Here is a 17,451-nt window from a genome sequence, read left to right as displayed (position 1 = left end):
TACATTATTCCTAATTTATGTCAAGTAGTCAACATTTCGTTTACTACATTATTCCTAATTTATGTCAAGTAGTCAACATTTCGTGTACTACATTATTCCTAATTTATGTCAAGTAGTCAACATTTCGTGTACTACATTATTCCTAATTTATGTCACTAGTAGTCAACATTTCGTGTACTACATTATTCCTAATTTATGTCACTAGTAGTCAACATTTCGTGTACTACATTATTCCTAATTTATGTCAAGTAGTCAACATTTCGTGTACTACATTATTCCTAATTTATGTCAAGTAGTCAACATTTCGTGTACTACATTATTCCTAATTTATGTCACTAGTAGTCAACATTTCGTGTACTACATTATTCCTAATTTATGTCAAGTAGTCAACATTACAAAACATTTCGTTTACAAATCAGTAGTCATGGAAAACAACACTCTAAATATTTGATAAGCAGACTCCAGCGGAATAATAATAAACGTGTTACGCGACACAGAGCACGTGACCAGCACGTGACCAGCACGTGACCAGCTCGTGATCTGCACATAATAATATGTAGACATTATGAGGGATATATATTACTATCCAGTTTTAACTACACAAGTATCGTTGACTAATCCTGATTTTAAGTTCTGTCAGGATAAAATCCAGTACATATAACGAAGTGTCCGTCCAATATACACATTGCAAACTCTTAATCAACAATAATATTCCAAAAAGTAAGTTTACCAGCGCTAACCTGTAAACAGTTAAAGTATTTAAAATAGTGTTTGTTGGCTGTGAGCCAGCCACTCTGTCTGTAACACAAATCACCTGACCTCAGAGTGTAATATGCTTGTGAGACTATCAGACTCTAGTAGTGCACAGTGGGGCTCCTGTGTAGTGCACAGTGGGGCCCTGTGTAGTGCACAGTGGGGCCCTATGTAGTGTGTAGTGCACAGTGGGCCCCTGTGTAGTGCACAGTGGGGCCCTGTGTAGTGCACAGTGGGGCCCTATGTAGTGTGTAGTGCACAGTGGGGCCCTGTGTAGTGCACAGTGGGGCCCTGTGTAGTGTGTAGTGGGGCCCTGTGTAGTGCACAGTGGGGTCCTATGTAGTGCACAGTGGGGCCCTGTGTAGTGCACAGTGGGGCCCTGTGTAGTGTGTAGTGGGGCCCCTGTGTAGTGCACAGTGGGCCCCTGTGTAGTGCACAGTGGGGCCCTGTGTAGTGCACAGTGGGGCCCTGTGTAGTGCACAGTGGGGCCCTGTGTAGTGCACAGTGGGGCCCCTGTGTAGTGTGTAGTGGGGCCCTGTGTAGTGCACAGTGGGGCCCTGTGTAATGCACAGTGGGGCCCCTGTGTAGTGCACAGTGGGGCCCTGTGTAGTGCACAGTGGGGTCCAGTGTAGTGCACAGTGGGCCCCCTCTGTAGTGTGCAGTGCACAGTGGGGCCCTGTGTAATGCACAGCAGGGCTCCTGTGTAGTGCACAGTGGGGCCCCTGTGTAGTGCACAGCGGGGCCCTGTGTAGTGTGTAGTGGGGCCCTGTGTAGTGCACAGTGGGGCCCTATGTAGTGTGCAGTGCACAGTGGGGCCCTGTGTAATGCACAGCAGGGCTCCTGTGTAGTGCACAGTGGGGCCCCTGTGTAGTGCACAGTGGGGCCCTGTGTATTGTAGCTAATTATAATTACTTTTACAAAATGATAATGTAATTATATTTCTCAGTATCAGAAAGCACTAACTATAAATTTGGCAGATGTTACTAATAATATTTAGGGTTCTCCAAGCATAAATAAAATGCATTTTCCTGAATGTTCAAATCTGTCATGATGATCGATGAAGAATTATTTGATTTGTCTGTATTATTAAGATTACATTAATGTAACTACTGTAAATAAAATCTTGTAATCTTTATCTTCGTATACTGTACAATGTATACTGTACAATGTATACTGTACAATGTACTGTACAATGTATACTGTACAATGTTGCAGCCAAAGCAAACTACTTTGCAACCTGTATAGTTAAATAGTAGCTAATTGTGCGTTTATTAGTAAAATGTCTAAGTTACAATAATTGTAAGTAAGATATGTAATTGTGTAAAATGGTGTCAAGACTCAAAAGACTGAAATAATTATTACCTATTTAAATCGCGTTTTTGACACTACTTGGGGATCCAAATTTTGGGCACTAAAATTCTTATTTCATGGCCAATTTTTTCCCGATCCATGACTCAAAGTGCCGAAGGCACAAAAGAGTCAAGGACAAGGGTTAGCGAACGAGGTTTTTTTTGTATATATGGTAGCTTCAAGCTACCATAGCTTGCGAGTGAGCGTGCGAGCGTGCGTGCGTAAGTGCCCTCGCCCCCAGTCTAGTTATCGCCCACGTGTCTGCCTGCGCAAAGTTATTTTGCGCGATAATCTGAACTCAACAATTGTTGGCGCGCGTTGCTGAACTGTTCAAGTACATTGTTAATATCACCATGTGCGCATCCCGCTAGGGACAAATTGATAGCATATTATTATTATTTTGAGTTAGTATTACTATTTTGCACAGATCCGTGTCAGGTTGCATAAATAATAAACATATAAAAAATGTTTAGAAATATACACGATTTTCAAATTCAATATGGAATTATATTAACTGGGCGGCGCTCGGCCTGTCACTCCGCCATATCTGCATGCTTATAAACAGTAAAGACTGGGGTCCCCAGGTGGTATGGAATATGATAAAATACGCCATCACGGATCGGGAAATTGAGCGGCCATCCACAAAAGAATAGCGGCCGCATTTCTTGTTTATTTTCATGCTGCTTTGAAGGCCATTAAGACATTTGACCAAGTCAAAAACGTTTCAGTTTTATATACATATTTTACGGTTTTTGCAAAAAGTCGTGTTAAAGTTGCCAGTAAAATGGCACGGATCCATCCATATATATCGTCTCGCTTTATATATGATAAGATATTATATGGAATAGAACTCAGAATAGGCTGCAATAGTTATAAAAAAGTAGAATTTATTCCGTATTACTCATTTCTACACATGATGAATTAAAAATCTATGTTTGAGCACGTGCTATTACTCGTGAACTGTCAATGTGTCATGTATAATAACACGAGTATGACATTGTCACGAGTATGACATTGTCACGAGTATGACATTGTCACGAGTATGACATTGTCACGAGTATGACATTGTCACGAGTATGACATTGTCACGAGTATGACATTGTCACGAGTATGACATGACGAGTGTCTCTACAATAGACTGTCTCATAACACAGGTGCCCCTCTAAAGAGACAATGTGACCTGCCTGGGAGGCAGTACTACTATAATATATATATATCACATAAGGGGGTAGATCTAGGTACACTCTACAAGTGGGTGTGTTACATCGTCAACCACATTTATTGTAGTACAGTAGTATATCAACATTCAACTTCTGCTGAAATAAATTAGCATCTCCGATCAGATGATTAATAATAATAATACAGTACACTGTACAATAGTATATAATAATAATATGATTGTGTTTAAACATTCATACGAAATCTTTGAGCTAGGCTAACCCGAAAAAAATGTAGATTTCAAATTTGTTTGAAAATGAGTAAAAACTTTCTAAATAAAAATTAAATTCAATGAGCTGAAACCGTGATTTTTAAAATTTGTAATTCAAAATTCAAATAAACCCAGGCTTAATTTTAGATCCCTCACTTTAAAAATGATTGTTGTTTCTAATTATCCACTGCACTTGACAGTAAATATTGTTCATATCATTATACAATACAGACCTACCATTTGATGTGTGTTTCCATGGTACCGCTGATGGAGCACCCATAATACACCTCTTTAGATCTTACTCTAAAGTTCTCTTATTGACTTTGCGCGATAATTCGATAAAATTGTGGCTATTTAATGAAGACTGTTATGAAGCGATTAAGCGTGGGCATGTCTGAGCGATTTTAAAATTTCTAAAATTCACAAACTTATATGTTAAATCGGGGCTCTAATTCACGGGTTTTAATTTAATTATGGCTCAGACCAACTTCCAAACCAGCAATTGTTGTTCCGAACGAGTGTTAATCGCACAATAGAATTGTCTGAGTTGCGAGCAACATCACATTTATAGGGGGGGGGGGGGGGGGGGGGGGTGCCGCACAAGTAACCAGGTAGTTTGCTGACTGTATGAGGTGCAAATCTATTTGGCAATCTATGACAATCCCACCATTTTAAAACTCATTGAAGCAGATGATTGTTTGCATCTCACTCATGCGTGCCACATAGTCCTTACGTGTCATTTAGTCTCAGCACATTGCTTAGTTGTGACAGGTCAAACATTATATTTCGATAAAATGAAGCCACGTGCATCTAGAGGGGAGCTACCTCTCTCTCTGTTAAGGTCACTGAGGGCGACCTGTTGGTAGCTTGAGGGGAGCTACCTCACTTCTCCAACCTAGTAACCTGGCTCTCATGATACTTCTCCAGCTGGTAACCTAGTAACCTGGGGGGGGGGGGGGGTAGGGGGGAGGTGGGAGGAGGGGGGTATCTGGTGTGAATAACAAGTTCTTAAGAATTATGAACTGAGGACTGATTAGAATGTCTGTGTTATTTCGGGACCTGTATAGATACATGTATAAAACTGAGAGGTCACATTGTGCCACGGCCAGGGTAACCCAATATATCTGTTCATTGTTATCTAGCGTCTAGATTAACACGTACCGTTTTAATTGTTTTGAGTGGGGACTGTTCTGATATATTGGGTGTCTGACGTCACGTGGTAACGTGTGTGACGTCACGTGGTAATGTGTGTGACGTCACGTGTTAACGTGTGTGACGTCACGTGAAGTTATATAAAGGATTTTGGTGAGTGATATAAACAGATGGAGAGTGTTATGATGAAGATTGTTTTTAACAGGGTGTTTCCTTGCCAAGTCATTATACCGTTATAACAGGTACTACTATCCTCACCACTCCAAGTTAACAACAGTGCCACCTAGCAAAACATAAGTCTAAGTCGTAGTTAAGTCCACTATTTAGGTCCGCTATATTCACAGTAACTTGAATATTCCATGTATAAATGATAAATGTAAAAAAGTAAAGATGCTAATAAGCGAGTAGTATGTACTAGCTTCATATCTTGACGACTAACCTACACTACTCTGTAGTACACGCTATCCATCAGTCTTTATTAAGGCATCTTCCTCCAATATAGGTAATTGCCATGAATTTAAACGGTATACAGTTCGATAGAGTTATAGATTGTCTGTCATTTGGTCCCGGACAGTTGTCATAGTAACCACTAGTGCACTGTTTCTCTCCGCTCTTATAATGTCATATGTCAGTGTATATTAGGTTAGAATGTCATTGCTATCATTTTAGCGTGAACCATAAAATGAGAACAATGTAGAAAAATGTAGAATATTTGAAATTAAGGGTAGGATAGAGGGGTGGTATGAAGGGTAGGATAGAGGGGTGGTATCACGGGTAGGATAGAGGGGTGGTATGGAGGGTAGGATAGAGGGGTGGTATGAAGGGTAGGATAGAGGGGTGGTATGAAGGGTAGGATAGAGGGGTGGTATTGAGGGTAGGATAGAGGGGTGGTATTGAGGGTAGGATAGAGGGGTGGTATTAAGGGTAGGATAGAGGGGTGGTATTGAGGGTAGGATAGAGGGGTGGTATTAAGGGTTTGATAGAGGGATGGTATGAAGGGTAGGATAGAGGGATGGTATGAAGGGTAGGATAGAGGGGTGGTATGAAGGGTAGGATAGAGGGGTGGTATGGAGGGTAGGATAGAGGGGTGGTATGGAGGGTAGGATAGAGGGGTGGTATGAAGGGTAGGATAGAGGGTTGGTATTGAGGGTAGGATAGAGGGGTGGTATGAAGGGTAGGATAGAGGGGTGGTATTAAGGGTAGGATAGAGGGTTGGTAACAAGTGTAGGATAGAGGGGTGGTATGAAGGGTAGGATAGAGGGGTGGTATTGAGGGTAGGATAGAGGGGTGGTATTGAGGGTAGGATAGAGGGGTGGTATGAAGGGTAGGATAGAGGGGTGGTATTGAGGGTAGGATAGAGGGGTGGTATTGAGGGTAGGATAGAGGGGTGGTATTAAGGGTAGGATAGAGGGGTGGTATTAAGTGTAGGATAGAGGGGTGGTATGGAAAGTAGGATAGAGGGGTGGTATGGAGGGTAGGATAGAGGGGTGGTATGAAGGATATGATAGAGGGGTGGTATGGAGGGTAGGATAGATGGGTGGTATTAAGGCTAGGATAGAGGGGTGGTATTGAGGGTAGGATAGAGGGGTGGTATTAAGGGTAGGATAGAGGGGTGGTATGGAGGGTAGGATAGAGGGGTGGTATGGAGGGTAGGATAGAGGGGTGGTATGGAGGGTAGGATAGAGGGGTGGTATGGAGGGTAGGATAGAGGGGTGGTATTAAGGGTAGGATAGAGGGGTGGTATTAAGGTTGGTAGGGGAGTTTGCCGTGTCAGGTTACACTTTATTCTCCCATACCTTCAGAGCACAGTTCTTACTTTAACCAGCTGGTTATTAGAACTACTAGTACTACTAACTGTACCACTCAAGTGCCAGGAGCTGGTGTCACGTGGTGTGACGTCACGTCACGTGGTGCCGGTGTACTTGATATTATATCCCACTCGAAATACTACATTTTTACCCCAGAGTTGCAGGAACTGTTAACCAAGCCGCCGTACAACTCTATTTTACTCTATAATACCACATCATGATTTCAATCATTTCCCCTTATATGGAATAATATGTATGATTGTTATAGCTAATTCCAAAAATCACAAACAGTATTGCAGTAACCATTCATTGAACATAATTTAGCTCCCTCTTAGTCTCCCAAACCTTTTCAAAATCAGACTCATTTATAGACTTATTTATAGACTTATTTGTCGGACAATATGTCTATTTCAAGTCCTCCAAAATCACGAAAATTAGATTTGTAAAATGTCTGTCACGTGATAAAGTAGCTCCCTATTATTATATACTATATAATATATACTATATATACACAATGTATAATATATATTTTATATACACAATGTATATTATATACTATATACTATATATACTATACTATACATTATACACAATGTATATTATATACTATATACTATACTATATATACACAATGAATATTATATATACACAATGTATATTATATACTATATATTACTATACTATATATTACTATATTATATATTAATATACTATATATTACTATAATATATATTACTATACTATATATTACTATACTATATAATATTAATATACTATATTATATTACTATAGTACTACTATATATTACTATACTATATATTACTACATAAGACTGTCGATATAATTTGAAAGGATATTTACCCTGTAGAGTTGAAGATTGTAGTTTTAACAAACTCTTTTGTCGACGACATTTCTTGATTTAGACATTAATATTTTGATTCAAAATATTAATGTCTAAATCAAGAAATGTCGTCGTCAAAATTTTTGAACAATCGTTTCTACACTAAATTATATGACAAACGACGTGATTTGAGTTTTAAAGTCGTTACTTTTCCTATGAATAATATTTTTGATCTGTATTATCTCCGTAATTTAGCTTACGACAAGAGATATTGGCAGAAATTACAATGAAGTTTTTGATTTTAGGTATTTGTTTTAGGGAATGATTAGACCTGTGCGTTGTTTTTAACTATCCCTTGTTTAGAACTTTGATTTAATAATACTTTTCCTAACCTTCAATTCAACGTACCTGTGAAACCTTCGTATGGAGTATTTGTAGGCGAACTGTATAGGTCATACTGTATATCCTACTGCATAGGATATGCAAATCTTCCTCAGTAGTTACTGAGTAGGTAGTTAGTTAGTAGTTACTGAATTTATAGTTAATATCACTATGTTTACAGTATGCACTGAAGTAGTTACTGAATTTATAGTTAATATCACTATGTTTACAGTATGCACTGAAGTAGTTACTGAATTTATTAATTGATAAACTGATTACCCAGAATTTTGAACGGAAGATCTTACATAGATATCTTAAATTATTTATTGATTGTCAGCCAGCGTGTATCCTCAAACACTGGCATAATTTCACAGTTAATGACTTCATGTAATTATAGTGTGTGTGTGAGGCCTCCTTTTAATTCCTTATGCATGTTACCTTTTACGTAAGCTATTTCTTTGGTTGTATCGGAATAGTTTTATTTACCTTGACCACTCTTTCACAGTTTATTATTAAGCTTTCAAGCAGTAGACTATTATTGTGCCATTAATACACCAGCACTATATATTATTGTGCCATTAATACACCAGTACTATCTATTATTGTGCCATTAATACACCAGTACTATCTATTATTGTGCCATTAATACACCAGTACTATCTATTATTGTGCCATTAATACACCAGTACTATCTATTATTGTGCCATTAATACACCAGTACTATCTATTATTGTGCCATTAATACACCAGTACTATCTATTATTGTGCCATTAATACACCAGTACTATATATTATTGTGCCATTAATACACCAGTACCATATATTATTGTGCCATTAATTCATGGCACAATGATATATGGTACTGGTGTATTAATGGCACAATTACGGTAATATAACCTTGACATAAACAGTAAATAACATTGTATGCAGTAAGATCATGTAATATGCTTGTTACCTTGCTAGCTACCCCCTGTACTGCACTGTACTACCCTGTACTTGCTAGCTACCCCCTGGGTTCTTACAAATTATTAGTAAACACTTTCCTCGTTTTACGCGTGTAATATCAACACATTCTGTTACCGTGCTATTAATAAGCTGCACATAGGTTGCAAACTGTTTCCTCTAATGTAGCTAGTTCTATACTGTGTACGCAATGTTTTCAATTCTATGCTTCTAAGGTCTTTAGTTTAAGGTATATAATGTATGTGATCAAATGTAGGACACGCCCAACCGTTAGTGACGATAATTCGCCAATAACCAAGCACTTATCAATTATCGTAGTGTTATTTGGCTCGAATCTGTTAGGTCATTGGTAAGAGTGGCCTGGGAATTGGTGAATCTCACAATAAGCGCCATGTTTACCACCGTGACAGGCTATGTTGTCTAAGTCACCAAATAATGCAGTCCAATCTCACTGCATGGAAAACGCGAAAATTCGTTAATTATAAAAAGGAGCATTTCAGCAGTCAGTGTAGCGCGCGTGTCATGCGAAATGTTTGGCGCGCTTAGCTAACTTTGGAATAATAGTGTTTTCTAAACATTTTAACTATCATGTGATGTTTTGCGTGCTTGAACAAGATTTCCAATTAATGAAAATTAATGAAAGATAAAGTTGATAACTATTTGTAATTTTCGTTTCAGTGCATACACAGAGATGTGAAGCCCGAGAACATCCTGGTCACAAAAAGTGGAATCGTAAAGTTGTGCGACTTCGGGTTTGCGAGGCTCCTCAGTAAGTCAATATAATATTCATCATCTAGGACTATTAAAATGCTTGGTATCCGATGATAATCTATTAGGAATGACAGAGCAGATTAGGAACTCGTAGGTCAACTCATAATATCTGTCAGAGTGTCAGTTCCTACTCAAAGCATCACCATTCATCATCACAACACCACGTGACGTCATCACAACACCACGTGACGTCATCACAACACCACGTGACCTCATTACACCCAGATGGAGAGGAAGAGTACACAGATTACGTAGCTACACGATGGTACCGAGCGCCAGAGTTGCTAGTCGGAGATACGCAGTACGGTCCTCCAGTAGATGTTTGGGCTGTAGGTCAGTCATCTCTTCTACTTGAGTATCTCTCACTCTCTCCCCCCTCCCCTCCCCCTCCCTCTCTCCATCTCCCCTCTCCCCCTCTCTCCCTCTATCTCTCTCTCTCTCTCTCTCTCTCTCTCTCTCTCTCTCTCTCCTCTCTCTCTCTCTCTCTCTCTCTCTCTCTCTCTCTCTCTCTCTCTCTCTCTCTCTCTCTCTCTCTCTCTCTCTCTCTCTCTCTCTCTCTCTCTCTCTCTCTCTCTCTCTCTCTCTCTCTCTCTCTCTCTCTCTCTCCTATCTCCCTCCCTCTCTCTCTCCCTCTCTCACTCTCTCCCCTCCCCTCCCTCTCCCTCTCTCCCCCTCTCCCTCTCCCTCTCTCCCCCTCTCCCTCTCTCCCTCTCCCTCTCTCTCCCCCTCTCTCTCCCCCTCTCTCTCTCCTCCTCTCTCGCTCTCTCTCTCTCTCTCTCCCCCTCTCTCTCTCTCCATCGCTCTCTCTCCCTCTCTCTCTCTCCCTATCCTTCTCTCCTTCTCTCTCTCCCCCTCTGTCCCTCTCTCCCTCTCTCTCCCCCTCTGCCCATCCCTCTCTCCCCCTCTCTCCCCCCTCTCCCCCTCTCTCCCATTTCTCCCCCTCTCCCTCTCTCTCCCCCTCTGCCCCTCCCTCTCTTCCCCTCTCTCTCTCCTCCTCTCTCTCTCCCCCTCTCTCTCTCTCCCCCTCTCGCTCTCTCTCCCCCTCACTCTCTCCCCCCCTCCTCTCCCTCTCTCCCCTTTCTCCCATTTATCCCCCTCTCCCTCTCTCTCCCCCTCTGCCCCTCCCTCTCTCCCCCTCTCTCTCTCCTCCTCTCTCTCTCCCCCTCTCTCTCTCTCTCTCCCTCGCTCTCTCTCCCTCTCACTCTCTCCCCCCTCCTCTCCCTCTCTCCCCCTCTCTCCCATTTATCCCCCTCTCCCCCTTCCCCCTCTCTCTCTCCCCTCTCTCTCTCTCCCCTTCTCTCTCTCCCCCTCTCGCTCTCTCTCCCCTCACTCTCTCCCCCCCTCCTCTCCCTCTCTCCCCCTCTCTCCCATTTCTCCCCCTCTCCCTCTCTCCCCCTCTCTCCCATTTCTCCCCCTCTCCCTCTCTCTCCCCCTCTGCCCCTCCCTCTCTCCCCCTCTCTCCCCCTCTCTCTCTCTCCCTCTCTCTCTCTCTCCCTCTCTCTCTCTCCCCATCTCTCCCCTCTCTCTATAGACTATTTTACAGGTTGTGTGTTTAGTGAGCTGCTGACAGGGCAGCCGCTGTGGCCCGGTAAAACAGGAGACGTTGACCAGATATACCTTATCAGAAAAACTCTGGGTTAGTATTAGTGAATAGCTCAATCCTTTGCAAACGTTTCACGGCCTTGTTTTGAAGAAGATCAGAACATATCTAAAGATAATACTTGTGATTATCTCAGGTGATTTGCTGCCAAGACATCTGAAGATATACAATAACAGTTCGTACTTCAAAGGAGTTGAATTGAAGGATCCTGAACGCTATGTAAGTATGATAAATATTAATTATTTAATATATTTTCAAGTACATGGAATATCTTCAAACCAAATATCGATTGCTTACTTGAAGTTACTTTATTAAATATAACCAACAAATAATTCGATAACGATACCAGGAATCGCTACACGAACGAATGGGAGTAGATGTCCCAAAGCAAGCGATGGATTTCCTGCAACTCTGTCTTGTGATGGATCCCAACAAGCGGGCAACATGCGAGGACCTCCTCAACCATTCTTACTTCGACGGATTTAGAGAGTGGTTCGAAATAGAACTTGCGGTGAGTCGTCACGACAACACAACATCACGTCACAACAACACAACAATGCGTGATATTATTATATCCGTTACTAAAACTGATGATGATGAGTAATTTATAGTTACACGGCAAATCATATTTTAAACACAGTCGAAAGTTTTTCTGTTTTTCCTCTAATTTCCCATTTTTACAGCGACTTGTCAATATGGAGAAGAAATCAAACTTTGAAAAGAAACTGAAGGTAAGAAATTATTTAATCATTATTAAAATTAATATTTGTTTTGAGCCTCATAATATAAGCAACGTAATTGTTGTTTTCGGTAGCACTTGAGTAGATCTAGTAGTCGTCAATAGTCACGTAGTCAGTAGCAGTCAATGTAGTTAATAGTTAGATTGCAACATAGCCTAAATTAAGATGTTCCCACCCATGCGTAACATTGCTGTTATAGTAGTAGTGGTAATAGTAGTATAATAGTGTATACAATTTGTATACTATATATACTACTACTACTACTATTATATGTCATGGGTCCGGGCCTCGTCGGGTTAGGGTATGAGAATGTTTTCTCGCGCCGACAAGTCTACACCCTGATATGTTTGATTAACGTCTGTGTGATTTGAGATGAAATGTAAGGTGTTAAATAAGAATTGTAGGACGGGAAATGTGAAATGTTAATTATAAAAGAGTTTTAAAAAGTAAAATGTAAGAAAACAATTTATGAAAAATCTAACGGCCGGACAGTCCCCGTCCCACAGAAGTTCACGACGTATTTTAAAGGAAGGCTGGGTAAGCAAATATTGTTATTCACGTGACGTCATCCCTCTGTCACGTGACGTCATCCCTCTGTCACGTGACGTCATCACTTTGTCACGTGATGTCATCCTTTTGTCTCGTGACGTCATCACTTTGTCACGTGACGTCATAACTTTTCACATTAAACCACCGTATACCTTGTCTTTAACTTGAGAACCTGCATATAACACATACTAATCTGTTGTAACTGCAATGTGATGTGATATATAATATGTATAATGTGATGTTATGGTGTCTATTATCCTTTAACTTGTCTCTTATTCTCTTGTTGTCTTGGTGTGTGACACTGTCACGTGACGTCATCACTCTGTCGCGTGACGTCATCACTCTGCCACGTGACATTGTCACAGAAGTTATATGTTTTGAGACTGCTTCCAAGGTGACAGCAAAAGTAAAATTAACACTTGACAATATTTCAGCCTGCAAGTAACCAAGCAGTATTACAATCAGAGCGACCTAACAACCCTATACCTCATAACATACCTAACATTCCTCACGAAACTGAGCACATCCTCCCCCACATCTCTCTTAAACCTAACGCAGTCGCCTTCGAGCCTCCAGGTTGGTGTGACGTCATCATCAGTTACGTGCCGTACTATACTGTACTTCTTTGCAAATTAAAGTTACGTGCCGTACTATACGGCACCTCTTTGCAAGTTAAAGTTACGTGCCGTACTATACTGTACCTCTTTGCAAGTCAAAGTTACGTGCCGTACTATACTGTACCTCTTTGCAAGTTAAAGTTACGTGCCGTACTATACTGTACCTCTTTGTAAGTTAAAGTTACGTGCCGTACTATACGGTACCTCTTTGCAAGTTAAAGTTACGTGCCGCACTATACTGTACCTCTTTGCAAGTTAAAGTTACGTGCCGCACTATACGGCACCTCTTTGCAAGTTAAAGTTACGTGCCGTACTATACTGTACCTCTTTGCAAGTCAAAGTTACGTGCCGTACTATACTGTACTTCTTTGCAAATTAAAGTTACGTGCCGTACTATACGGCACCTCTTTGCAAGTTAAAGTTACGTGCCGTACTATACTGTACCTCTTTGCAAGTCAAAGTTACGTGCCGTACTATACTGTACCTCTTTGCAAGTTAAAGTTACGTGCCGTACTATACTGTACCTCTTTGTAAGTTAAAGTTACGTGCCGTACTATACGGTACCTCTTTGCAAGTTAAAGTTACGTGCCGCACTATACTGTACCTCTTTGCAAGTTAAAGTTACGTGCCGCACTATACGGCACCTCTTTGCAAGTTAAAGTTACGTGCCGTACTATACTGTACCTCTTTGCAAGTCAAAGTTACGTGCCGTACTATACTGTACCTCTTTGCAAGTCAAAGTTACGTGCCGTACTATACTGTACCTCTTTGCAAGTTAAAGTTACGTGCCGTACTATACTGTACCTCTTTGTAAGTTAAAGTTACGTGCCGTACTATACGGTACCTCTTTGCAAGTTAAAGTTACGTGCCGCACTATACTGTACCTCTTTGCAAGTTAAAGTTACGTGCCGCACTATACTGTACCTCTTTGCAAGTTAAAGTTACGTGCCGTACTATACGGTACCTCTTTGCAAGTTAAAGTTACGTGCCGTACTATACTGTACCTCTTTGCAAGTTAAAGTTACGTGCCGTACTATACTGTACCTCTTTACAAGTTAAAGTTACGTGCCGTACTATACTGTACCTCTTTACAAGTTAAAGTTACGTGCCGTACTATACGGTACCTCTTTACAAGTTAAAGTTACGTGCCGTACTATACGGTACCTCTTTGCAAGTTAAAGTTACGTGCCGTACTATACTGTACCTCTTTGCAAGTTAAAGTTACGTTGTACATTTTTCACTATATGATAAATTATCCAGATTTTGCAGCACAAATATGTAGTCCACAGTATTGTGATTGCTTATTTGCCAAGATGGTCAATTAAAAACTAAAGTTCAACAAGATGTTCAGCTGATATTTGGAAACCAATATAAAGTAAACTTTGTAAGGGGCCATAATAAAACCCTACATGTACCCTGGCAGAAAGGGACAGGAGTCTGGTGGTGGGTAGAGTGCAGCGTCCCCTCCTGCGCTCTAACATCAGTCAGTGTAGCTTGGGAGCCACCTCTCTAGCCCCCTCTCACCACCCCTCGTCTCTTCAACCCTCCCCTAAACCGCACAATCGTACTGGCATTCCTGAACTCCGTACTGGCATTCCTGAACTCAACAAACATTTCAAGATGGCGGACAAGGGTAACGCTTCATTGCTCCGTTTTGCCGCAGTCTGCTAAATGCTAACTCTCTAATGCTAACTCTCTAATGCTAACTCTCTAATGCTAACTCACTAATGCTGGGCCATTATATTTGCTTTTAGTTAAAACTGGAGGAACTCGGAATAAAATTATGCGAGGGTTCAAAATCCCAGTGGCCAGTACAAGGAATGCTGAACAAATTACCTAAGATTCACTCTGTTGGTTTAGTTAGAATTCGCTTATTTGGACTGAAAGCTGAGTTTACATACGCAGTTGAGCTGACAATGATGGAAAAACTCCTTCAAACGTTTCAGCTGCTGAAACTTTCAGCTGCTTCTTTTGTATTTGCTGACTAACTTGTTCTAATCACTCACAAAATATACACAGAATTAACATTTATAATAACTTTCTGTTTCCCTAACTCCCTTATCCCCAGGAAACACTAGAGTTCTGGACAGCAAATACCGACAACTTCCCGCCATCATGTCAAGATCTAACGAGGAACCCGGACCTCCCAAACAACTTAAACCTCTCGACCACAAGTTCTCCCACCCCGATCTGCACTATCAGAACTCTAAACATTTCGCTGATGTGGATTTCAGGGCTGGACATTTCGAGCCGGGTGCGGGGTTTAGAGGGGGATTCCCGGAGAGGGGCTTCGAAACGAGACATAACACACGGGACAGCTTCCACCATCCGTACGATAACTTCAAGTAGTGGAGGTTGAGGGACCCACAGTGTTGTGGGGATGAAGTTGAACACCCGCCATGTCTGATGTCGTGGTAATGACGTTACTGAGCCAGGGCGGCATTTTATGGAGGGTCTTTGTGATGTGATTATGATCCTCCTCCTTGCAAACCACTGAAAGACGCTGGATTTCGAGCCCAATTTTTTGTAGCTGTAGATTTAGTTGTTGATTGGTGATATTTATTGTCATTTTCATTTGTTTCGTATGCACTGTAACATTGATTTCATGACTTGACTTGCAGTAACTTTAGTCCATGCTCTGTAAATGGTTCAGATAAGAGTTTTAATTTAAGTTTTGAGATGAGATTAAAGGTTGTAATCTTGCTGCAAATGTAAAAATGAACCTTGATCAGAATAGAAATTGATCATTAAGAGTAGTAATGTAACTGATATTATTTTCAGCTGTCAGTGTCGATTTGACATAGAATTGATATTATCAAACATATCAAGATGAATGTTGATTGAAGATTTATTGAGTTTAGATTTAATTGGTATTGGTAACTTAATATATTGTATATTATCCAATTTATGATATTCATTTTATAGGGCTGCCTGCAGCACCTGGTATAAAACGTATTTAATTTCGAACAACAAACAAGTTAGGAGTAAATTTTATAGTACAAAATCAAAAATACAAGTACAATTAGCTGGCCTTACTAAATATGCATTGGCTTAAATTTACGTGAAAACAGGAGTAACTAGATTAGCTTGGCACGCCGAGCTTCTTGCATTGGGATATAGGTTTACCTGGGGACCTCAGGCTATCACGTTCATAAACATAGAGATTAGGCGGGATGACAGGCTGAGCGCGGCCCAGTAAGATATAGGTATAAGAGAAACGAGCAATATACTTGCAGTAATAATAACTAGATACATTTAAAATCGAGTGTAGAATGCTTTAGCGTGCCAGGAAAGTGCCAAGCAAGTAAATACATTGCACGTGTGCATTAATATAATGCAATTAATATAATGCAATTTACAGTGAGGAAAATGCAATAAAATTGTTTTTACTTACTGGGCGGGGCGGCGCTCAGCTCCTTACCTGCCATTAACTGCCGAATCTATATTCGGGCGGCTAGAGTAAATTTGAAATACGACTTGCATCGCACTGAAAAAAGTGCGACCAATGCTCATTGCCATTGCATTGCCCGGCGCGAGCTCTTCACTCAGGAAGCGCAAACACGTCAATATAAAAAGTTTCGCGCCCTACGAACTTCGGTAGACCTTAATGCTCGTTACACGTGGTTCACTGCGCGTGCAGTGTCTTCAGTGTTATACAACATAAATCGGATTAGTACTGAAAGCTATTTGTACAGGGATTTTCTTATCGATACTACAAATGACTCATCTTTAAAAAGACACGCTCGACTATTACACAACATATTATTATTATGCATATGTAATTAAATAATTTTTATATAATGTATGTCTTACTTAAACTTTAAGCTTGAAGCTATGAATATTTGTAAATGGATTTTTAATTTTGTCCTGAAACATTGTTTGTTTTTGGAAAGATTTTACAATTGAATTAACTTGGTACCATATGGTTTAGACTTAGTTGATCTTATTTATTATCGATAGTTATACGTTACAAATTATTATACAATGACTCCAGCTCAGCGCGCGTCTTTGTAGGTTATCAGTTATAAACCTACAAATATTTGTATCCCTTAATAAACTCCAATATATTACACAGTACATCAAAGGATAATGATCTCATTGAATAGAGTCACATAATACCATGACAAAAATTTTGACAAATGGATAGGCTTTTAACAAAAATTTTATCCTGTCAAAATCCCAAAAATTATAAATTCACGAAATAGGGTAGGGATCATGTTTTTTAAAATTTTTTACGAAAGTTTTTTACAGCATATTGTTTATCACATTTTTTTACACAAGATTTGCATCATACCGTAATTTTTTTTTCTAATATTTTGATAAAAAATAATTTTTATTTGGTTTTCAAAGGACGCACTACACTACGCCGCGCATTTTAAGAGATTTAACAAAAATCGTTGTCGCCTGGTTTTTATTATAATTTTATTGCCCATTTAATTTGACCTTGTCGCGTTTTGATCGCATGTTTTTCTGTTCCCACTCCTAGCACAAAGCTTC

General features: G+C 40.3%; 1 protein-coding gene across 6 annotated transcripts in view; it reads left to right on the top strand.

Annotated features, from left to right (window-relative positions):
* LOC134822399 (cyclin-dependent kinase-like 4) overlaps positions 1–15,901 on the top strand; it is a 152,159-nt gene extending 136,258 nt beyond the window's left edge. For 2 of the 6 annotated variants that reach the window (XM_063833441.1, XM_063833440.1), the window contains exons 6-14: positions 9,356–9,446; positions 9,674–9,781; positions 10,992–11,084; positions 11,185–11,267; positions 11,398–11,559; positions 11,732–11,779; positions 12,281–12,325; positions 12,772–12,913; positions 15,023–15,901. In XM_063833441.1, the coding sequence (XP_063689511.1) occupies positions 9,356–9,446; positions 9,674–9,781; positions 10,992–11,084; positions 11,185–11,267; positions 11,398–11,559; positions 11,732–11,779; positions 12,281–12,325; positions 12,772–12,913; positions 15,023–15,303 (1,053 nt within the window). In that variant the 3' untranslated portion in view covers positions 15,304–15,901. Of the gene's footprint in view, positions 1–9,355; positions 9,447–9,673; positions 9,782–10,991; positions 11,085–11,184; positions 11,268–11,397; positions 11,560–11,731; positions 11,780–12,280; positions 12,326–12,771; positions 12,914–14,377; positions 14,588–15,022 lie in introns of all 6 variants that reach the window. The other 4 variants (XM_063833444.1, XM_063833442.1, XM_063833438.1 and 1 more) reach the window with 3 other exon arrangements.
* The last annotated feature ends 1,550 nt before the right edge of the window (positions 15,902–17,451 follow it).

Source organism: Bolinopsis microptera, chromosome 10 (genome assembly GCF_026151205.1).
Source record: "Bolinopsis microptera isolate Bmic1 chromosome 10, MBARI_Bmic_1.0, whole genome shotgun sequence".
NCBI lineage: Eukaryota > Metazoa > Ctenophora > Tentaculata > Lobata > Bolinopsidae > Bolinopsis > Bolinopsis microptera.
This window is presented reverse-complemented; position numbering and strand designations above follow the sequence as displayed.